Source organism: Seriola dumerili, unplaced genomic scaffold (genome assembly GCF_002260705.1).
Source record: "Seriola dumerili isolate Sdu_G_001 unplaced genomic scaffold, Sdu_1.0 BDQW01001051.1, whole genome shotgun sequence".
NCBI lineage: Eukaryota > Metazoa > Chordata > Actinopteri > Carangiformes > Carangidae > Seriola > Seriola dumerili.
In genome coordinates this window covers 47,501-63,554 of record NW_019175306.1, presented here as the reverse complement: position 1 = coordinate 63,554, position 16,054 = coordinate 47,501, and the positions used below count along the sequence as shown (strand labels likewise).

The 16,054-nt window shown below is 40.5% G+C and overlaps 1 protein-coding gene across 7 annotated transcripts in view; it reads left to right on the top strand.

Annotated features, from left to right (window-relative positions):
• The window catches only part of LOC111237650 (extracellular sulfatase Sulf-2-like), a 68,812-nt gene that overhangs the window by 47,414 nt on the left and 5,344 nt on the right, over positions 1-16,054 (top strand). For all 7 annotated transcript variants that reach the window (XM_022766822.1, XM_022766819.1, XM_022766815.1 and 4 more), the window contains 11 exons: positions 123-243; positions 438-556; positions 716-867; positions 2,322-2,491; positions 4,918-5,068; positions 5,269-5,368; positions 6,246-6,321; positions 7,166-7,294; positions 11,619-11,675; positions 12,655-12,784; positions 15,344-15,587. In XM_022766822.1, coding sequence (XP_022622543.1) covers positions 123-243; positions 438-556; positions 716-867; positions 2,322-2,491; positions 4,918-5,068; positions 5,269-5,368; positions 6,246-6,321; positions 7,166-7,294; positions 11,619-11,675; positions 12,655-12,784; positions 15,344-15,587 — 1,449 coding nt within the window. The remainder of the gene's footprint in view (positions 1-122; positions 244-437; positions 557-715; positions 868-2,321; positions 2,492-4,917; positions 5,069-5,268; positions 5,369-6,245; positions 6,322-7,165; positions 7,295-11,618; positions 11,676-12,654; positions 12,785-15,343; positions 15,588-16,054) is intronic.

Sequence of the window (16,054 nt, the reverse complement as noted above, 5' to 3'; positions counted from 1 at the left end):
AGAACTGCCGTCCGTAGTTATGGTTGATTGGACAACATTTGAGGGGAGGGGTTTAGTGAATAATAAGTTATGTATAATATAGTCAGAGCAGTTGTGTGTGCTAACAGTCTCTCTCTCTGTAGGTTCGATGCAGGCCATGAATAAAACTCGCCGCATCATGGAGGAGGGCGGGACTTCTTTCTCCAACGCCTTCGTGACCACGCCTATGTGCTGTCCATCACGTTCAAGCATGCTCACCGGGAAGTAAGTCCCTGAAGACGAATGTTTTATTCATACTTTATTCAATCTTTTTTTTTTTGTCTCTGGCAAGTGCGATACTAATTTTACACTTAAAATAAAAATGTAATTAAAAAGACTAATTTGAATTTAAATGATGTTTTTTAAACCACCACCGCCCACTGACACCAGTCTGAAGATAAACTCTCTCTGTTCTCCAGGTACGTCCACAACCACAACACCTACACCAACAACGAGAACTGCTCCTCGTTGTCGTGGCAACGGCAGCACGAGCCACGGACCTTCGGGGTCTACCTCAACAACACTGGATACAGGACAGGTAGAGGAGCGTTTGCACGCATGCACACACACACACACACACACACAAAAGGCTTTCATTAATAATGTGGTTCTCCTGATTGATTCACCTCTCTGTTTGTGTGTGTGTGTTTCTGTGTCTTTGTCTGTGTGTGTGCGTGTGTGTGTGTGTCCTCTGCAGCCTTCTTTGGGAAGTACCTGAACGAGTATAACGGCTCCTACGTCCCAGCTGGGTGGAGGGAGTGGCTCGGCCTGGTGAAGAACAGCCGCTTCTACAACTACACAATGAGTCGCAACGGAGTCCGAGAGAAACATGGAGCGCAGTACCCACAGGCAGGGACACAGACACACACACACACACACACACAACCACACACACACACACACACACACACACACACACACACATACACACACACACACACACGCACACACACTTGTTTTTCATGGGTAATGCTTTCCACCAGCTGTTAACAGTTTCAACAACTGAGAAAACATGTAAGACATAAATATGTCAGATATATAGAAATGTACAAAATTATAACAAATTAAACCAAAGAGGCTGGAGACAGAAAATTGCAAAAAATAGCAAATAACAAGTTAGAAATTGTAAAAATGTGATGGTTCAAGTTAGTAACACAGTAACATCTGCATTTGTTGCTTTTTATTTTAGACCAGTGGTCCCCAACCTTTTCCAACTCATGGCCCACTTGAAAATCTCAAAAATGTTTGCGGCCCACATCCGACCCCTAACGATACAGAGGCCGAATAATGCTCAGAGCACTATTTATTTTGATGATAACAATCAAAGGTTAAGGACTGAACTAAAAACGGGAAGCTCAATTTTTCTTTTTCGTGGAAAAGAGGGGAATCACTTGTCGATTCAATATCTGTCTCCTGACTCTCTTTCCTTTTAATTCTTCTATCCATTTTGATTCTCCAGTTTTTGCCTTGGATGTCACCTATTAGGGCGTAATCAGACTGAGCTAGCAAACAAGTAAACAATGGTCTGAGTTTTTATACATTTTTAATGTTTTTACAGATCATTTTCTTATTAATACATATAAAAAAACAATTATATTTTTATTTTTATTATAATTGCATCTTTCAACAAAACCTTTCTGTTTTGCAAACGATTTGTCGGCCCATTTGCAACACCGTCACAGCCCACAGGTTGGGAACTTCTGCTTTAGACAATTTAAGGCAACATTAAAAAAAATCTTTCCTACTGCAGGTACAAGAACATAGAAAAATAAAAAAAGATAAATGTTTTTGACTTGCGTCCATCTCTTGATCCAAGTGCCCTGCAGTCTCTACATGTCAGCATTTCATTTGAATTAAAGTGTTTATTCAAACTAAAGTAAATTTTTGTTCCTTCATCTATGGCATGTGCTGTATGTTGAATTATGTTGGAATTAAAAGTGCTAAAAAAAAAAGTGCTGGAATTAATTAACTGGAAATGTTTTAATTGAATCTCTTTTATCTATAATTAGTTCCAAATCATATTTTACTCTCCATTAAACTTCTCAGAAATAATCAGAATATAAAGACATCAGAATATTTTTGATGCACATACATTTATTTCAGTCATATAAATATGTATATATAAATATATACATATTTATATATGTATACTCATATACTGAATATCTGATATAAAATGTTGGTTGTTGTCAGTAGCAGAAACACATCATGGCTGAGAGGTGTGTGTTTGCTCTGTGGAAACCAGGAGGAAAAGTAATAATAAAACTGTATAATAATATCCAGCTCTGTTTGTGTGTTGCCAGGACTACCTGACTGACCTGATCACAGCCGAGTCCATCCGGTACTTCCGCTCCTCAAAGCGGGTTTACCCTCACCGCCCGGTCCTGATGGTGCTGAGCCACGCGGCTCCACATGGACCTGAAGACTCAGCTCCGCAGTACAGCACCGCCTTCCCTAATGCATCGCAGCACATGTAGGCCTGCACCCACACACACACACACACACACACACACACACACACACACACACACAATAAGCCTAAACCACACTGTAATCCAGCTGAACAATAGAGCAGCTCTGTTCTGCACTGCAGGATAAATCCTGAAGCAACACGACTAAAACGACACAATCCCCTCTAATATCTGTGTGTGTGTGTGTGTGTGTGTGTGTGTGTGTGTGTGTTCATTAGTTATTTCTCATTGAACCTGATGTTTTAAAATGTTACTGACGTTAACGTCCGCCTCTAAGTCCTGCGTCGAAGTCTTTGTTCGACTGTTTGTTAGCAGACAGAGACAAACTGAGACGTCACCTCGGTGACAGCCGCTCTTCTGCCTCCCAGTCAAATCTTTTTCATCCAGCAGATGCCTGAGGAAGCGTCGGCTGGACTCCCGCTGTCAGGAGACCATATAAATCCTGTTTAAGCTCACCGGGCTTTTTGTGAAGATTTTTCTATTTCTGTAACAGAAATACTGAGAACAGACAGTAATCCCTCTGCTCTGAGGAGAATAATGAGACAAAGTCAGTCCACACTAAATGCTGACACACCGTCGTCATCAACATCTGACAGCTCGAGTTGATTCAGTTTTATCCTTCAGCACAAAACATAGTATTTAACATTTACAGTGAAATCAGAAACCAAGAGGCCGGAGGAGAAGTCTCAACTGGAAACATGAGATTTAGACTCTCACTGTTTCACTCATATTCATTTAGAACAGATGTTCAGTTTGTGGAAGAAGCTTTTGCAGTTTGATGTTTAATTCTATAACTTTATATTAAAGTTAAAATATTAAAGAGTCTGGTTCATGTTCTCGTGGAGGAACCAAAAACTGTGGATCATAGTTTTACAGAAACTTGGTTTGAACCCAGTTCGGTCAGGAGAGACGGGGCGCCCGGTGGCTCACCTGGTAGAGTGCAAACCGCTTCGGCTCAGTCCTTGCTGCAGCGGCACAGCGGCATGTGCAAAACGAGAGCAAAAGAGCTGTTGTTATTAAGTTGTTATTCTCTGGTATTGACTGACAGCTGGAAGATTTGAATTGGTCCAGATGTGGAAGTAGTATCTGGCAGTCGTGCTGTATATGGGCCAGACTCGGCCCGTGGAACCAGGTGTATACTGGGCCAGAAGAAAACAAGCATGGGGCCCATGTACGGGACAGATTTATTTTGCTATCTGGGATGTACCTATCCCTGTACAAATAAACAGTAAAATAATAATGATAAATTCTCAAAGATGAGTAAATCCAATAGCTGAAGTGGACAAGGATCTGGATCTGTTATTATGGTTTTTATATTTTTGTGCTGCAGCACTCACACCTCATCACCATGTGTGTCTGGAGAAGCTCCAGGAAGGTGGTGTGGTGGATTTGAACCCAGGACCTTGTTGCTGTGAGGTGACGGTGTGACCACCGCTGCACCAGCGTGCCGCCCGACACCCTCTCAGCTTGTTACACTCGTCCATATGCAGCCTGTTTACACGGTTTTACTCTCTGGGAGCAGAGCGACGGCTCGGCGTGTCGGCTGTTCAACTGTCACACTGAGTAAAAGTTTCCAGCCTGATGGGGCCGATATGGTGTTCGCCCTGAGTGAAGCACATGCAGATGTTTGCAGAGGTGCAGTGAGGAGGAAACGGAGCTGCAGAGCGATGTTTAAGGTTATTTCTGTCCCAACACAGAGATTTAATTACGTAGCTGCAGCAGAGAGGAGGTGAGAGGGGAAGAGTAAATGAGTTGGCTGATGGAAGTCATTCATTATCTACACACAACACACTGCAGGAGCATCGTCTGTGTGTGTGCGTGTGCGTGTGTGTCTGAGGTGAGTGTGTGTAATTAATGAACAGGAGCATCTGCTGTCATTACTCCACACACAGCCAAACACATGCTATTACACTGAACACACACACACACAAACACACACACACTGCTGTAGGTACAGACCAGGCTGTGTTTACAATAACTGAAACCAATAATTATTCTCTTAATATATTAATTCGATCGCTTTTTTCATGAACTGATCAATTGTTTTGTCTGTAGTAAGAAACTCCGATTTTAATCACAGAAGATTAAGCAGGTAAATCAGTTCATTCTCACATTTGAGAAGCTGGAAAAAATCACACACTTTAAAGTTTGATTCAGAGGAAACCGGTTCTTCAGACACGTTGACAGAAGGGAGAGAGAGCGGTTCTGCTTAGAACTCATAGAAGAGAATGACGGAGCAGATGGAGGAGATAGCTGAGAGATGTGAACAGGCCGATCTGTCTGTTCTATTTCTATCAGAGTACAGTCTGAGTCTGAGATCTGGAGACAACAGACAGGAAAAGATCCATTTCAAAAACAAACTTACAACATTTATCCCCACCCCACCCCTGCTGTTTCTCCCCCCCCTCCCTCCCCCGTCTCTCCCCAGTACTCCCAGTTATAATTACGCTCCAAACCCAGACAAGCACTGGATCATGCGTTACACCGGCCCCATGAAGCCCATCCACATGGAGTTCACCAACATGCTGCAGAGGAAACGGCTGCAGACGCTGCTGTCTGTGGACGACAGCATGGAGAAGGTGGAGGACACACACACACATACACACACACGCACGCACACACACACAAACCTGTGAATGTTGGAAGTATGGACCTTTGCCTCTTATAATTACCTACACAAAAATTTAAATAAATAAAAATATAATGGCAAAACAAAACATTTGCTCTCTTTTATAAAAAGTCAAAGTGTCTGTTATGACTCCATCCGTCTGTGTCTCAGCTGTACAACATGCTGGTGGAGACGGGCGAGCTGGAAAACACCTACATCATCTACACGTCTGATCACGGCTACCACATCGGACAGTTCGGCCTCGTCAAAGGTAAGAAACTAAAGAAAAAAGCAGACGAATCAGAAGAACAACGTACAGCAGTTTTTACTAAATGGTTTATAATGTATTAAAGAATCAGGCTGAGGTTGTTCTGTTTTATCCTATTCTATTGTTGGAGACATGTTAGAAATAACACGAAAAACTAAGTAAAATTCATTCTTTATTTTAACACAGAAACACATTAAGGTAGACGCCACATTTACAGTATAGCCAAGTAAAAAAAAGTCTTGTTTTTGAAAATAGTTTAACTTAACTTAATTAACTTTAATATGTTTTTGAATATGACCATAACCATGTGATCACAACAACCAAACCTTATGACTGTCTGCTGTCAGATAAACACAAAATATTTAATACCTCCAAAGTAATTACAAAACGTGTTATTAAAAAAATATATTTTCACCAGTCACAATAAAATGCGAACAGATTTTATTGTTAGTAATTATTAATGAATATTTACAGCTTAATATTAATCTTTACAACGTGGTCAACAGAGACTCTGATACTTCTTATGTTTAATTTTGTCTTCAGCATTAATAGTTATTATCATCAGATTTTTAACATTTCAAAAAATTTCTTCGATCCAGTTTATAATTTTATAATTGTATAATATTCTGCTGACGTCTGCCACAGTTTGTTTGAATCCCACATCAGTTTTTTTCCCTGTTTAAACCGAAATGTGTTTCCAAACCTAACATCAGAAGTTTATTTTAAATGTTTATTTTTCATCTTTGGTTAAGCTCATTGTATAATTATTATTATTATTATGCGTGTGTGTGTGTGTGTGTGTGTGTGTGTGTGTGTGTGTGTGTCTGTGTGTGTGTGTGTGTGTGTGTGTGTGTGTTTGTGTGTGTGTGCGTGCCTGCAGGTAAATCCATGCCGTACGAGTTCGACATCAGGGTCCCGTTCTACATCAGAGGACCTAACGTGGAGCAGGGCAGCATGTGAGCTCACACACCAACATTAAATTCATTAAACACAGACTCATCAGCAGCAACAGGTCACTTCAGCAAACAGCAGACAGACAGACACTGTCAGAGAGCAGCTAGTGAACATAGTGAAGAGCCAGATGGTGGAGACCAAACACAAAGCTAAAAGAGAGGGAGCGCTGGACAAACACCACAACACATGAATCACCATGTTGCTCTGTGACTGATGGATGTGGAAGCAGTTGATCACGTTGCCCATAATAAATTTGTGGGGTGAAAATATAATATGTCAGAGTTGTGGACTGCAGCTTTAAGAAACCAGATCAGTGACAATAAAAACACATCTGTGGATCAGAGAAGCAGCTGCAACAAATCACAGAGCAGAAACACCTGACCAACAGTTACTTCAGGGACTGTGACTGTGTGTGTGTGCGTGTGTGACTGTGTGCGTGTTTATTCCCGGTAAAGTAGATTACCACAGCCAGAGCTGTTGCACGAGGTGATCATGAGATCGCAGAGCTGTGTTGCTACACTGCACACATTATCAAAATATGAAATATTTAACACCCAGTTTTCACAATAAACTTCAGTGTAAACCTGCTGCCAGGCACCTGGTCTCATAACCTGACACTCTCCATGTGCTGCAGCTCTATTGGCTCATACGGCTTTAATTCATTAAATCACTTTCAAATGTTTAAACTATAATTATCACGGGTGTGTTTGTGGTGTGGTGTGAGTTTCTTTTTGTTTCTCACAGAGTTTGGAGACAAAGAGAAACTGGCTGGACAATAATTAATCATGAGGCCAGCGGAGCTGTAGATAAACAGTCCTGTTTATTTTGTGTGTGTGTGTGTGTCAGTAACCCTCACATGGTCCTGAACATCGATCTGGCTCCGACCATCCTGGACATCGCCGGCCTCGACACTCCTCCAGATATGGACGGGAAGTCAATATTGGCTCTACTGGACACTGACAGACCTGCCAACAGGTACACACACACACACACACACCGACATTAACACAAATTCATACGCACACACAGATAAGAACATTAGAAACCTATTTAGCCTTTAAGTTTTCCATACAACTGAAAAGTCAAACATTTAGAAAATAAAACAAACCATCATCAGCTCAGTTCTTTCACTGGTTTTACTGAAAGCAAATGATGGATGTACAGGTGTGATGTATCCATCTTTCCCATATTTTCATAAAGTTGTCCTATTGCAACCTAATATACAAAGTAATTCTATCCATCCTAAAGATTTCATAAATGAGGTCAATCCATTTGTCCACTGTAGGTGTTACTGGTTTCCTGGCAAGCGAATAACTTGAAGCCTGAGAAGGCGAAATCCAGCTGCCTCACAAGGTTATGAAAAATGAGAAACTTGCAAAATGGTCTCCATAGTCTCCATAGTCTCCAGAGATACTTGAACTCATTTAGTGAAATGATTCCGAAAAGCTAAAAGGTCTGCAAGGAATTTATAGTTGTGGAACATTAAAATGCTCAACAGGTAATATTAAAGTTCCTCATACTGATTTTTTTAAAATTGTAATTTAGGTCCTGTAACTTTCCTGAGTGGAGAAACATGTGGTTCTTTGAATGTTCTATGAAGGCTAGAAGAAACTTGCTTGAAAAAACACAAAAGAAGAAAGTTGCGCTTTAACTTGTAAAATAGGTTCTTTACTTTGTGCTACTTGGCTTGTTGAATTTACTTGTGAAGGGTTCGGGGTTACTTTTTGCGACATTACTCCAGTAAAAGAAGGGGGCGTCTCCCTCATGACAGAGTCCACAGAGTGATGTGATAAACAGCTTGTTGAAGACAAAGGTCAGAGGAGAAAAGAGACTCAGTGAAGCAAACAGGAAACACCACCCGTATGTAAATCATCCTGCTGCAGAGGGCTGGAGCAGCAGGCCGTCTCTCAGCTGTAACGACCTCATTTAAACACCTGGGTGCGCCGCAGCTCACAAACACAAAGAGCCATCTGCTTCGCCTGAAGGGATACATATTTTCTATTAATATTTATTATGATCAAAGTGTCAACAAAGGTAAAGGTCAGGAAGTCAGAGCAAACAAGGTAACGATTCAACGGGCCGCCAAACCCAGAACTTCTGCGAAAGGATTTTCACACCAGGACACGGTCAAAGTGTTTTTAAAGATTTATGTCTTCAGCAGGAACCAATGAGCTCAAAGCTCAGAGCCACAGACTGAGGAGGGAAATCAGAAAGAGTTGATAGGTGGGCTAACACATGGTTAGTTTGGTTGATTACACCAACATCATCCTTTATGGAACATTATATTTGACAAACTGTATTTTTTGAAGTGAGATGAATGACGAGACGCTGACAAGATGAAACTTGAATCGCAAAACCTGTGATTAAATCTCTGTCTAATCCATCCATTCGTCCATCCATCCATTTTCAATCGCTTAATCCGGGCGTCGGGTTGCAGTGGCAGCAGGCCAAGCAAGGTAGCCCAAACATCCCAGTGTTCCCAGGCCAGATGAGATATACTGTATAAGCAGTTGGACGTGCCTGGAAGACCTCCAAAGGAAGGCACTCAGGAGGCATCCTAACTAGAAGATCGACTAGTAAATCAAAAACTTCGCCTTCCGGCTGAGCTCCCTCTTCACCACAATGGTCCAGTACAACGCCAGCTTTACTGCTGACGCTGCCCTGATCCTCCTGATCCCCTGCTCCATCCTCCCCTTCCTCGTGAGCAAGACAGACTTGTATCTTAATATAATATCAATGATGAAAAAAAGAGGCAACTAAAATGTTTTTTAATTTCAACATAAAGTCACTGTATTGACAAACTGACAAAGACCTGCGGTTATGGTTGATTAACTGTGATTAGAAAAAACAGAAATCTGATACCAAGACAAAAAAATTATCTTTTCGTCAAATAAAACTAGACGATATTCACAGAAACTGACAAAGTTTAGTTAATTCTTGACCTTGTTAGTAACATTTTTTTTTTCACTTTGTTTGTTTGTGTTGTCAAACTTAAGTAAATGAAGCCAGACTTCCAGACAAAGTGTTCATGGTTTTATGAAGGCGAGATTTAAGTGAAGAGGAAGAAGAATTCAGTTCAGTAACTGGACTGTCTTAGTTTCTGTGCAGATAACTGATGCAGAGCTTTAAAGGAACAATTAGTATATAATTATTACATGTAATGAAGACATGATCCTACAGACTTAATGAAAAAAAAAGAGAGTAAATGACCGAATATTGATTAAAAAAGTAAGATTCTGATGTTTTCAGGAGCACAAAGGCTCAGAGATGAAGATCTTTAGGTTAAAGATGAAACAAGTTTCCTTCTACAGCCGAACAGACTCTGTGATGCCGTCGAGTCTGTGTGAACAAAGGTCTCACGCTGTGCCAACTTGGTCCTTTAGAACATGTTTGATCTAGGCGTCTTTTCAGGCTTTTATCACGTCGAGTTTAAACTCAAACACAAACTCTATGGAGCCGTGTCTCTCTCTTTAAACCCCAAACAAACTTTTAGATGCTGAGCTCTGAGCTCTGCAGAGTTCTGAAGTCTCTGTCAGGAGGATCCCTGCTTCCCGGCAGTTTGAACAAGTGTGAATCGACTCCTCGTTCTCTCAAGTGCAGCGAGGGACTGTACAGCATCTGTTCTCCTGAAGTACAGAGGAATTCTTCATCTTCATGGGGAACAGAGACAGCAGCTGAAGGACTGATTAGACTGAGCTGACATTTATTCAGAATAAGAACCAGGAAGGACAGAGGACTGATTCTGTTCAGAAAAACATGTGGATCAGATCTGGACTGAGGAGTATGAGCAGGAGCTCTAAAACTTTACACACAAAATCCTGTATCTGATCACAGTCATGTGTCATGTGAAGCTTTATTACTGATTAAACTACTGAAGAGTACGAGTAGTTAGTACTTGTTAAACCTAAAGCAGCTGCAGTGGTTCTCAAACTTTTTTACTAATTGGACCACAGACCCAGTGATAAGATTTTTGCTTTTAGATGTTTTATTACAGAAACAGTTTAAACCCATGACCACAATAGTCATACATTCTGTCACTGTGCTACTTATGGATGGAATTATAGTGAAAATAAATTATTCCCCTTTTTCCTGGGGAAACCCAGACACCCTGTCAAGAACCCCTGAGGGTCCCTGGACCCAACTTTAATTTAATGCATCAGTAGCAACAGTGTGAAAGCTGCATAATCAGCACTTTACTTTCTATATTTTAAGTACATTTTTCTGTTAATAGTTATGGACTTAAGTAATATTTTGGATGCAGGTCTTTTAGTTGTAATGTCGTGTTTTACATTGTATTATTGCTACATGTTGCATTTCTGAATCAAAAGGTGTCAGATTAAAGACTCAGAGGTAAAACGCACATATTGTTCCAACTTATTAAGACCGCTGCGACACATTTATCACTTTATTATCATCTTATATTCAGCTGCAGTGATTGGTTAATTAATCATTTAGTTGATCTACAGAATACTAATCACATTGATTGATGGTCCCAGCTTGTGACATGTCAGAGTCTGCAGCTTTTTCACGTCTGACATGATAAAAAACCTGAATGTGTTTTGGTTTTGGCGTCACCATAATCCAAATATTTGATCAATTAAGTCAGAGGATAATTGGTAATTTAATCGATAATTTAAATAATCGTTAGTTGCAGCTCAAAGTCCAGCTGAAGAAAAGCGACCTGAGAGGAAGTGACAGTCTCTCCTCAGAATCATTCAAACCTCATTTAGTTGTGTGGGTGAAAAAATACATACATTTTAATTACATTTATTTTATTTTCATTGTGTGTCAATCTTGGTTGCACTGACTAAATTCAACAATGTTTGTCTTTCCATGACAGTTTTAAAGTTTATTCTGCAGATCGATGAGTGGAAACGTCCAGCGGTCCACTGTTCCTCCCGCTGCTGCTGTTTTAGCTGCGGCAGGAAAATCTAAATATTATCCCTCATAGTTAAAGTCACAAACACCCCAGAATAGAAACCAGATGGAGACAGTCATTAAGGGAGGCAGTGCGTTATGAATACAATATAAATGTGTGTAATTTTTTATTTGAACTGAAGTGACCTCTGTACATGTGGCAGGAAGACAAGCCTGTTCATCATTTAGCTCATTTAGCTCTAAAACTAAACAGCTCTGTTTCCTGTTGTGTTCCTGGAGTTGATTCTAAACAGAAAAAGGTAAAAATAAAGAGAGGACGGACAGAGGTGGAGGTGGCGACAGTGTTGGTTGTTGCTAAAAAAAAAAAAAAAAAAAAAGGAATAATCACTGAACTTTCTGCTGTTTTCTTCTTCTTCTACAGGTTTCAAGTAAATAAGAAGCCGAAGGTGTGGAGAGACTCGTTTCTGGTGGAGAGAGGGTAAATACTCCATCATCACTTGATCGTCACTGATACAGCTGCTGTACTGCAACACATACTACAGTCATATAACATATAACTCTCACATAGTATCACTTATAGTAAATATCCTAACTAACTGACCATTAATAAGGTCAGTGCTTCACTGCCATGCAGGTGAAAGTAAACCCTCTCAGCCAATCAGTGAGCACATAAATCAAACTATAACCCAGTGGTTCCAGAACAATTCTAAACCTCCAGCTCTCTGTAATGTGTTATTTCTGTTTGTTTGTTTTTTTCATGGTTGCATGATTTCAATGGTTTTTTTTTCAAATGTTTGCAGAACTAATAGAAAAGACTAATGATGTGTCCCAAATCCAGACTACACATTAATTCTGAGCAGGTTTTTAGTCTGTGGGGTGGTCACAGGGAAAGTAACAAAACAAGGTTTACTGGAACCACACAGCGTCTGTAAATACTAAATATGGTTGGGTTTTTTTCTGTGCTATTGGTGGACACTGTTCTGTCACATTAACATACATGAATAATTAAATAAATAAATTGTTGTGAGGTCAGGTGAGTTTATCCAGATTACACCACTTTTCCTGGAGGTAAACCCTCACTGCACAGGGAGCTGAAGGAGACAGTCTCATCAGAGTGACCAGACTGACTGAGAGTTCAGGTCATAATTTTACATTTTACCTTTGTTTTATATTCTGAATAAGTTTGTTTCCAACCGGATCATGTGACTGCGCGTCTTCTTCTTTGTGACGTTGCCATGCTCACAGATCTCAGCTATTAACTCACTGAGCACAGTGTTATCACTGGTATATTACTGATAGGGACAAAACATGTTGTTTATTATGAAAATAAGTTGTAATAAGTCTTGTTGAGAAATAAACAGAAGGCCTTACAATGAGTGCAGCACACAACACCCAAAAAAAAAAAACCATACCAGAAACAGAACTGTCCAACCCGCCTGTGTTTGGTCCGTTACCAGGAAGCTGCTCCACCAGCGCGTCGAGGGAAAGGAAGTGTCACAGGAGGAGAACTTCCTGCCCAAACACCAACGAGTAAAAGACCTGTGTCAGAGAGCCGAGTACCAGACGCCCTGTCAGCAGACTGGACAGGTACAGTCACTTCCAGGTGTACTACTTTACTCCTGATGCTCCTACTCACACTTTACTTTAGGGACAACAGCAATTCACAATTTTCTCCCATGTGGGGTAACACAATGTTTACACCAGGAAAAGCAGACCCTAGATTCAGACTCTGGGCCCAGAAGGGTTTGCATAAGACCTCAGACCTTTATAGAGATAACAACATTATGTCCTTTGAAAATCTTAGAGAAAAATGTAGGATCCCACAAGCTCATTTGTTCAAATATTTCCAGATAAGAAGTTTAATTCGCTCTAGGACTCTAGGTCAGATCAATGTCCAGCTTTCAGTATTATTGAGGGACTGGCAACATCAGACCCCTGTGCTAAAGGAAGGATCTCAATAATTTATTGGAAATTACTAAGTGTGTCTACAGAATCCTCAAATTATAAAGGAATGGTACGGATAGAGGTTCTTCAGACAGATTTTACAGAATAAGAATGGGCAAAGGCTCGTCTTCAAGCACAAAAGTCATCTATTAATAGCAGATCTAAATTGATCCAATATGATTGGCTTATGAGGTCGTACGTGACTCCAGAAAAGAAAAAATATCTCAGACAGTTGTATAAAATGTAGAACAGAGAAAGGTACACAGTTCCACTGCATGTGGAGGTGCAAATATAAATAGGATTTTTCGAAAGAAATAATTGACACAATTTCCAACACAATTCACAAAAGGATTCCTGTACTCCCGGAGATTGTGGACCATCTTGATGTACAATGTTCAAAATCAATAAAGATAAGTGACAACAACAACGACAACAACAACTTTACTTTCACACAGTTTTCCAACGTTAAAAAAGGCACATTGTAGCCGAGATTTTCCTACACAGACTTTTGTTTTTGCAGAATAAAAAGCTTTTTTTGGACTAAATGTAGGAAAAGTTCGACGGCTGCTGCTGTGGTAAACAAACAGAGACTTAAAGGAAACAGAGTAGAACATTGGAGACTTCTGTCAGAGAGATGAAAACCAGATGACATCTCCACAAACCAGATACAATAACAGCAGTAATGACACATAGAGAACAGAACACAATGGACCGAACGCCGGCGAATCACAGAGAACAGACGGGGAGAGAATCAAGATGGAGCCACATAATAGAAACTCTCTCACAGACATATAGAGAGTTGTGTGTGTGTGTGTGTGTGTGTGTGTGTGTGTGTGTGTGTGTGTGTGTGTGTGTGTGTGTGTGTGTGTGTGTGTGTGTGAGTTCATGCTTGTTTGAGGTTAATTACACTTGTTGAAAAATCCCTTTAGCCAGTTGATTAGTCTCTTAGCAACAGAGTCTGTCGGCTGCTGGATCGCTCTGATAAACAGCCTGTAGAAAACCGTGTGTGTGTGTGTGTAATTAACAATTTGCACATTTGTCACTGTTAAATAACAGCGAGTGACTAAGTGCAACAGTAGAAATTCATTCAGCTCCTGCTAATGAACAACTGCACAGTGACAACACAACACAACAACAACACCTGTAGCCTCCCACAATTAAACCAAACCATCAGTGCTGAACTGAGAGCTGATTGGCTGTTGGGTGGATGCTCCTTTCTACAGATGTTATAACACTTTCATCAGTTTCTCAGGAAGTGATGTTTGTATCTTGATTTAAATAGTCAGACATATTGATGGTGTTGAGATCTATGAGTTTTAAAAGTTTGGTGCCGATCCAGATGATGATCCAGATCCAGATAATAATCTGGATCTGGATCAGACAGACCTGTGTTAGATTGATTGGCCTTGGCAGAGGTATGTGCTCTGAATACCAGTCTTGTTGTTTGTTGTTTGTTTTTTTGCTTGTTTTTTCCAATGATGTGGTTCACTTCCTGATTGTTGTTGGAAATGTTCAGACGTTGTCACGGCGATTTGCACTCGAGGCTCCGCCTGCTGAACGAGGCTCTGCTCTTTGACTGAGGGACAAAGAACAGAGCCACTCTGATTCCTTCAGACTTATTCTGGAGATGTTTTAACAACACAGCTGAAGTGTGAGTCAGCTGTGTGACTGTGTAACTGAAAGTCACAGCTGCAGCTGAAAATGTGATTTTTATTTACAGTTACATAACAGGTCAGACTTTGGCATTTAGCTATGACAGTTGTGTGGTGACGTTAATGAGGTATCTTTGTATCAGAAAACATGACACCAACACACAGACACACAAACATCTGTGTTTAAAATCCTGGACTCCAGCAGGTTTTTATTACTGGGAACTGGGAGGAGGATTTTGTACAGTGCACTGTGGAGAGAAAACCATTAATCCCAAAAATGTCAGCTATTTATTATACCAGTCATGACTGCTGAGTTCTCTGGTTTGATTTAAAGAGGATAAAAAAGACGTTTGTTCATCTTATTTGACTTTATTCAGTTTTTTTTTCAACTTCCCTCTTTCCCATTTGGAGGTTATTTGACTTTTTATAATGAAAATCAGGAAAAATATATTCATAATTTGGCATCATTACACTCAGATTTACCTATGAATTAGCCTGCTGATTGACATGAAATCAATGTGTGTGTGTGTGTGTGTGTGTGTGTGTGTAGAAGTGGCAGTGTGTGGAGGACGCCACAGGTAAACTACGACTCTTCAAATGTAAGAATGAAGGGGGAGGGGCAAAGAACTTCCAGAGGGGCGTGGCCGGTCACCAGCATCCTATCAGCATCAAGTCCCAGTTGTACCATCGCAACTCAGACGGCTGTGACTGCGACCTACGCGACCTACGACCTCTGAACCTGCGGCCCACCATGATGAGGCCGTTCAACAAGAAGCCGTTCTTCTCCAAGAAGAGTGAGTGTTACTGGTTCAGTTCAGCAGGGGGCAGCAGGGACAAAAGACGTGAATGTATCAGATTTATTTTAAAGCAGATGTTGATGTTTCACAGCAGGAAAAGCTCCCAATGTGATTGATGATTAATTATTATTGTATCTGATAAATTTATAATAGATAATTGTAATTTCTTGGACAAAGTTGGTTCTTAATTTGATCTTGTTATTTTGAACCTGTGTTTTTCTCTGATTGGTGGAGTGATTTTCTACGGAAGCCGTGAAAGGCAAGTGAAAAAAGTTTTTGGGGAAAAAAAGAAAAAAGAAAAAAAAGAAGAAGAAAGAAAATAAGAAAAATAAAGAATAAGAGAGTTTAAGTGGAAAAAAAAGTCAAAAAACCCATGTTTCAAAGCAGGGGAGTCAGTCTGCTCCACTGGTTTACTGTGTGATGCTGCCCTCTAGTGTCAGAGGTCAGAACTACATCAACTAGGT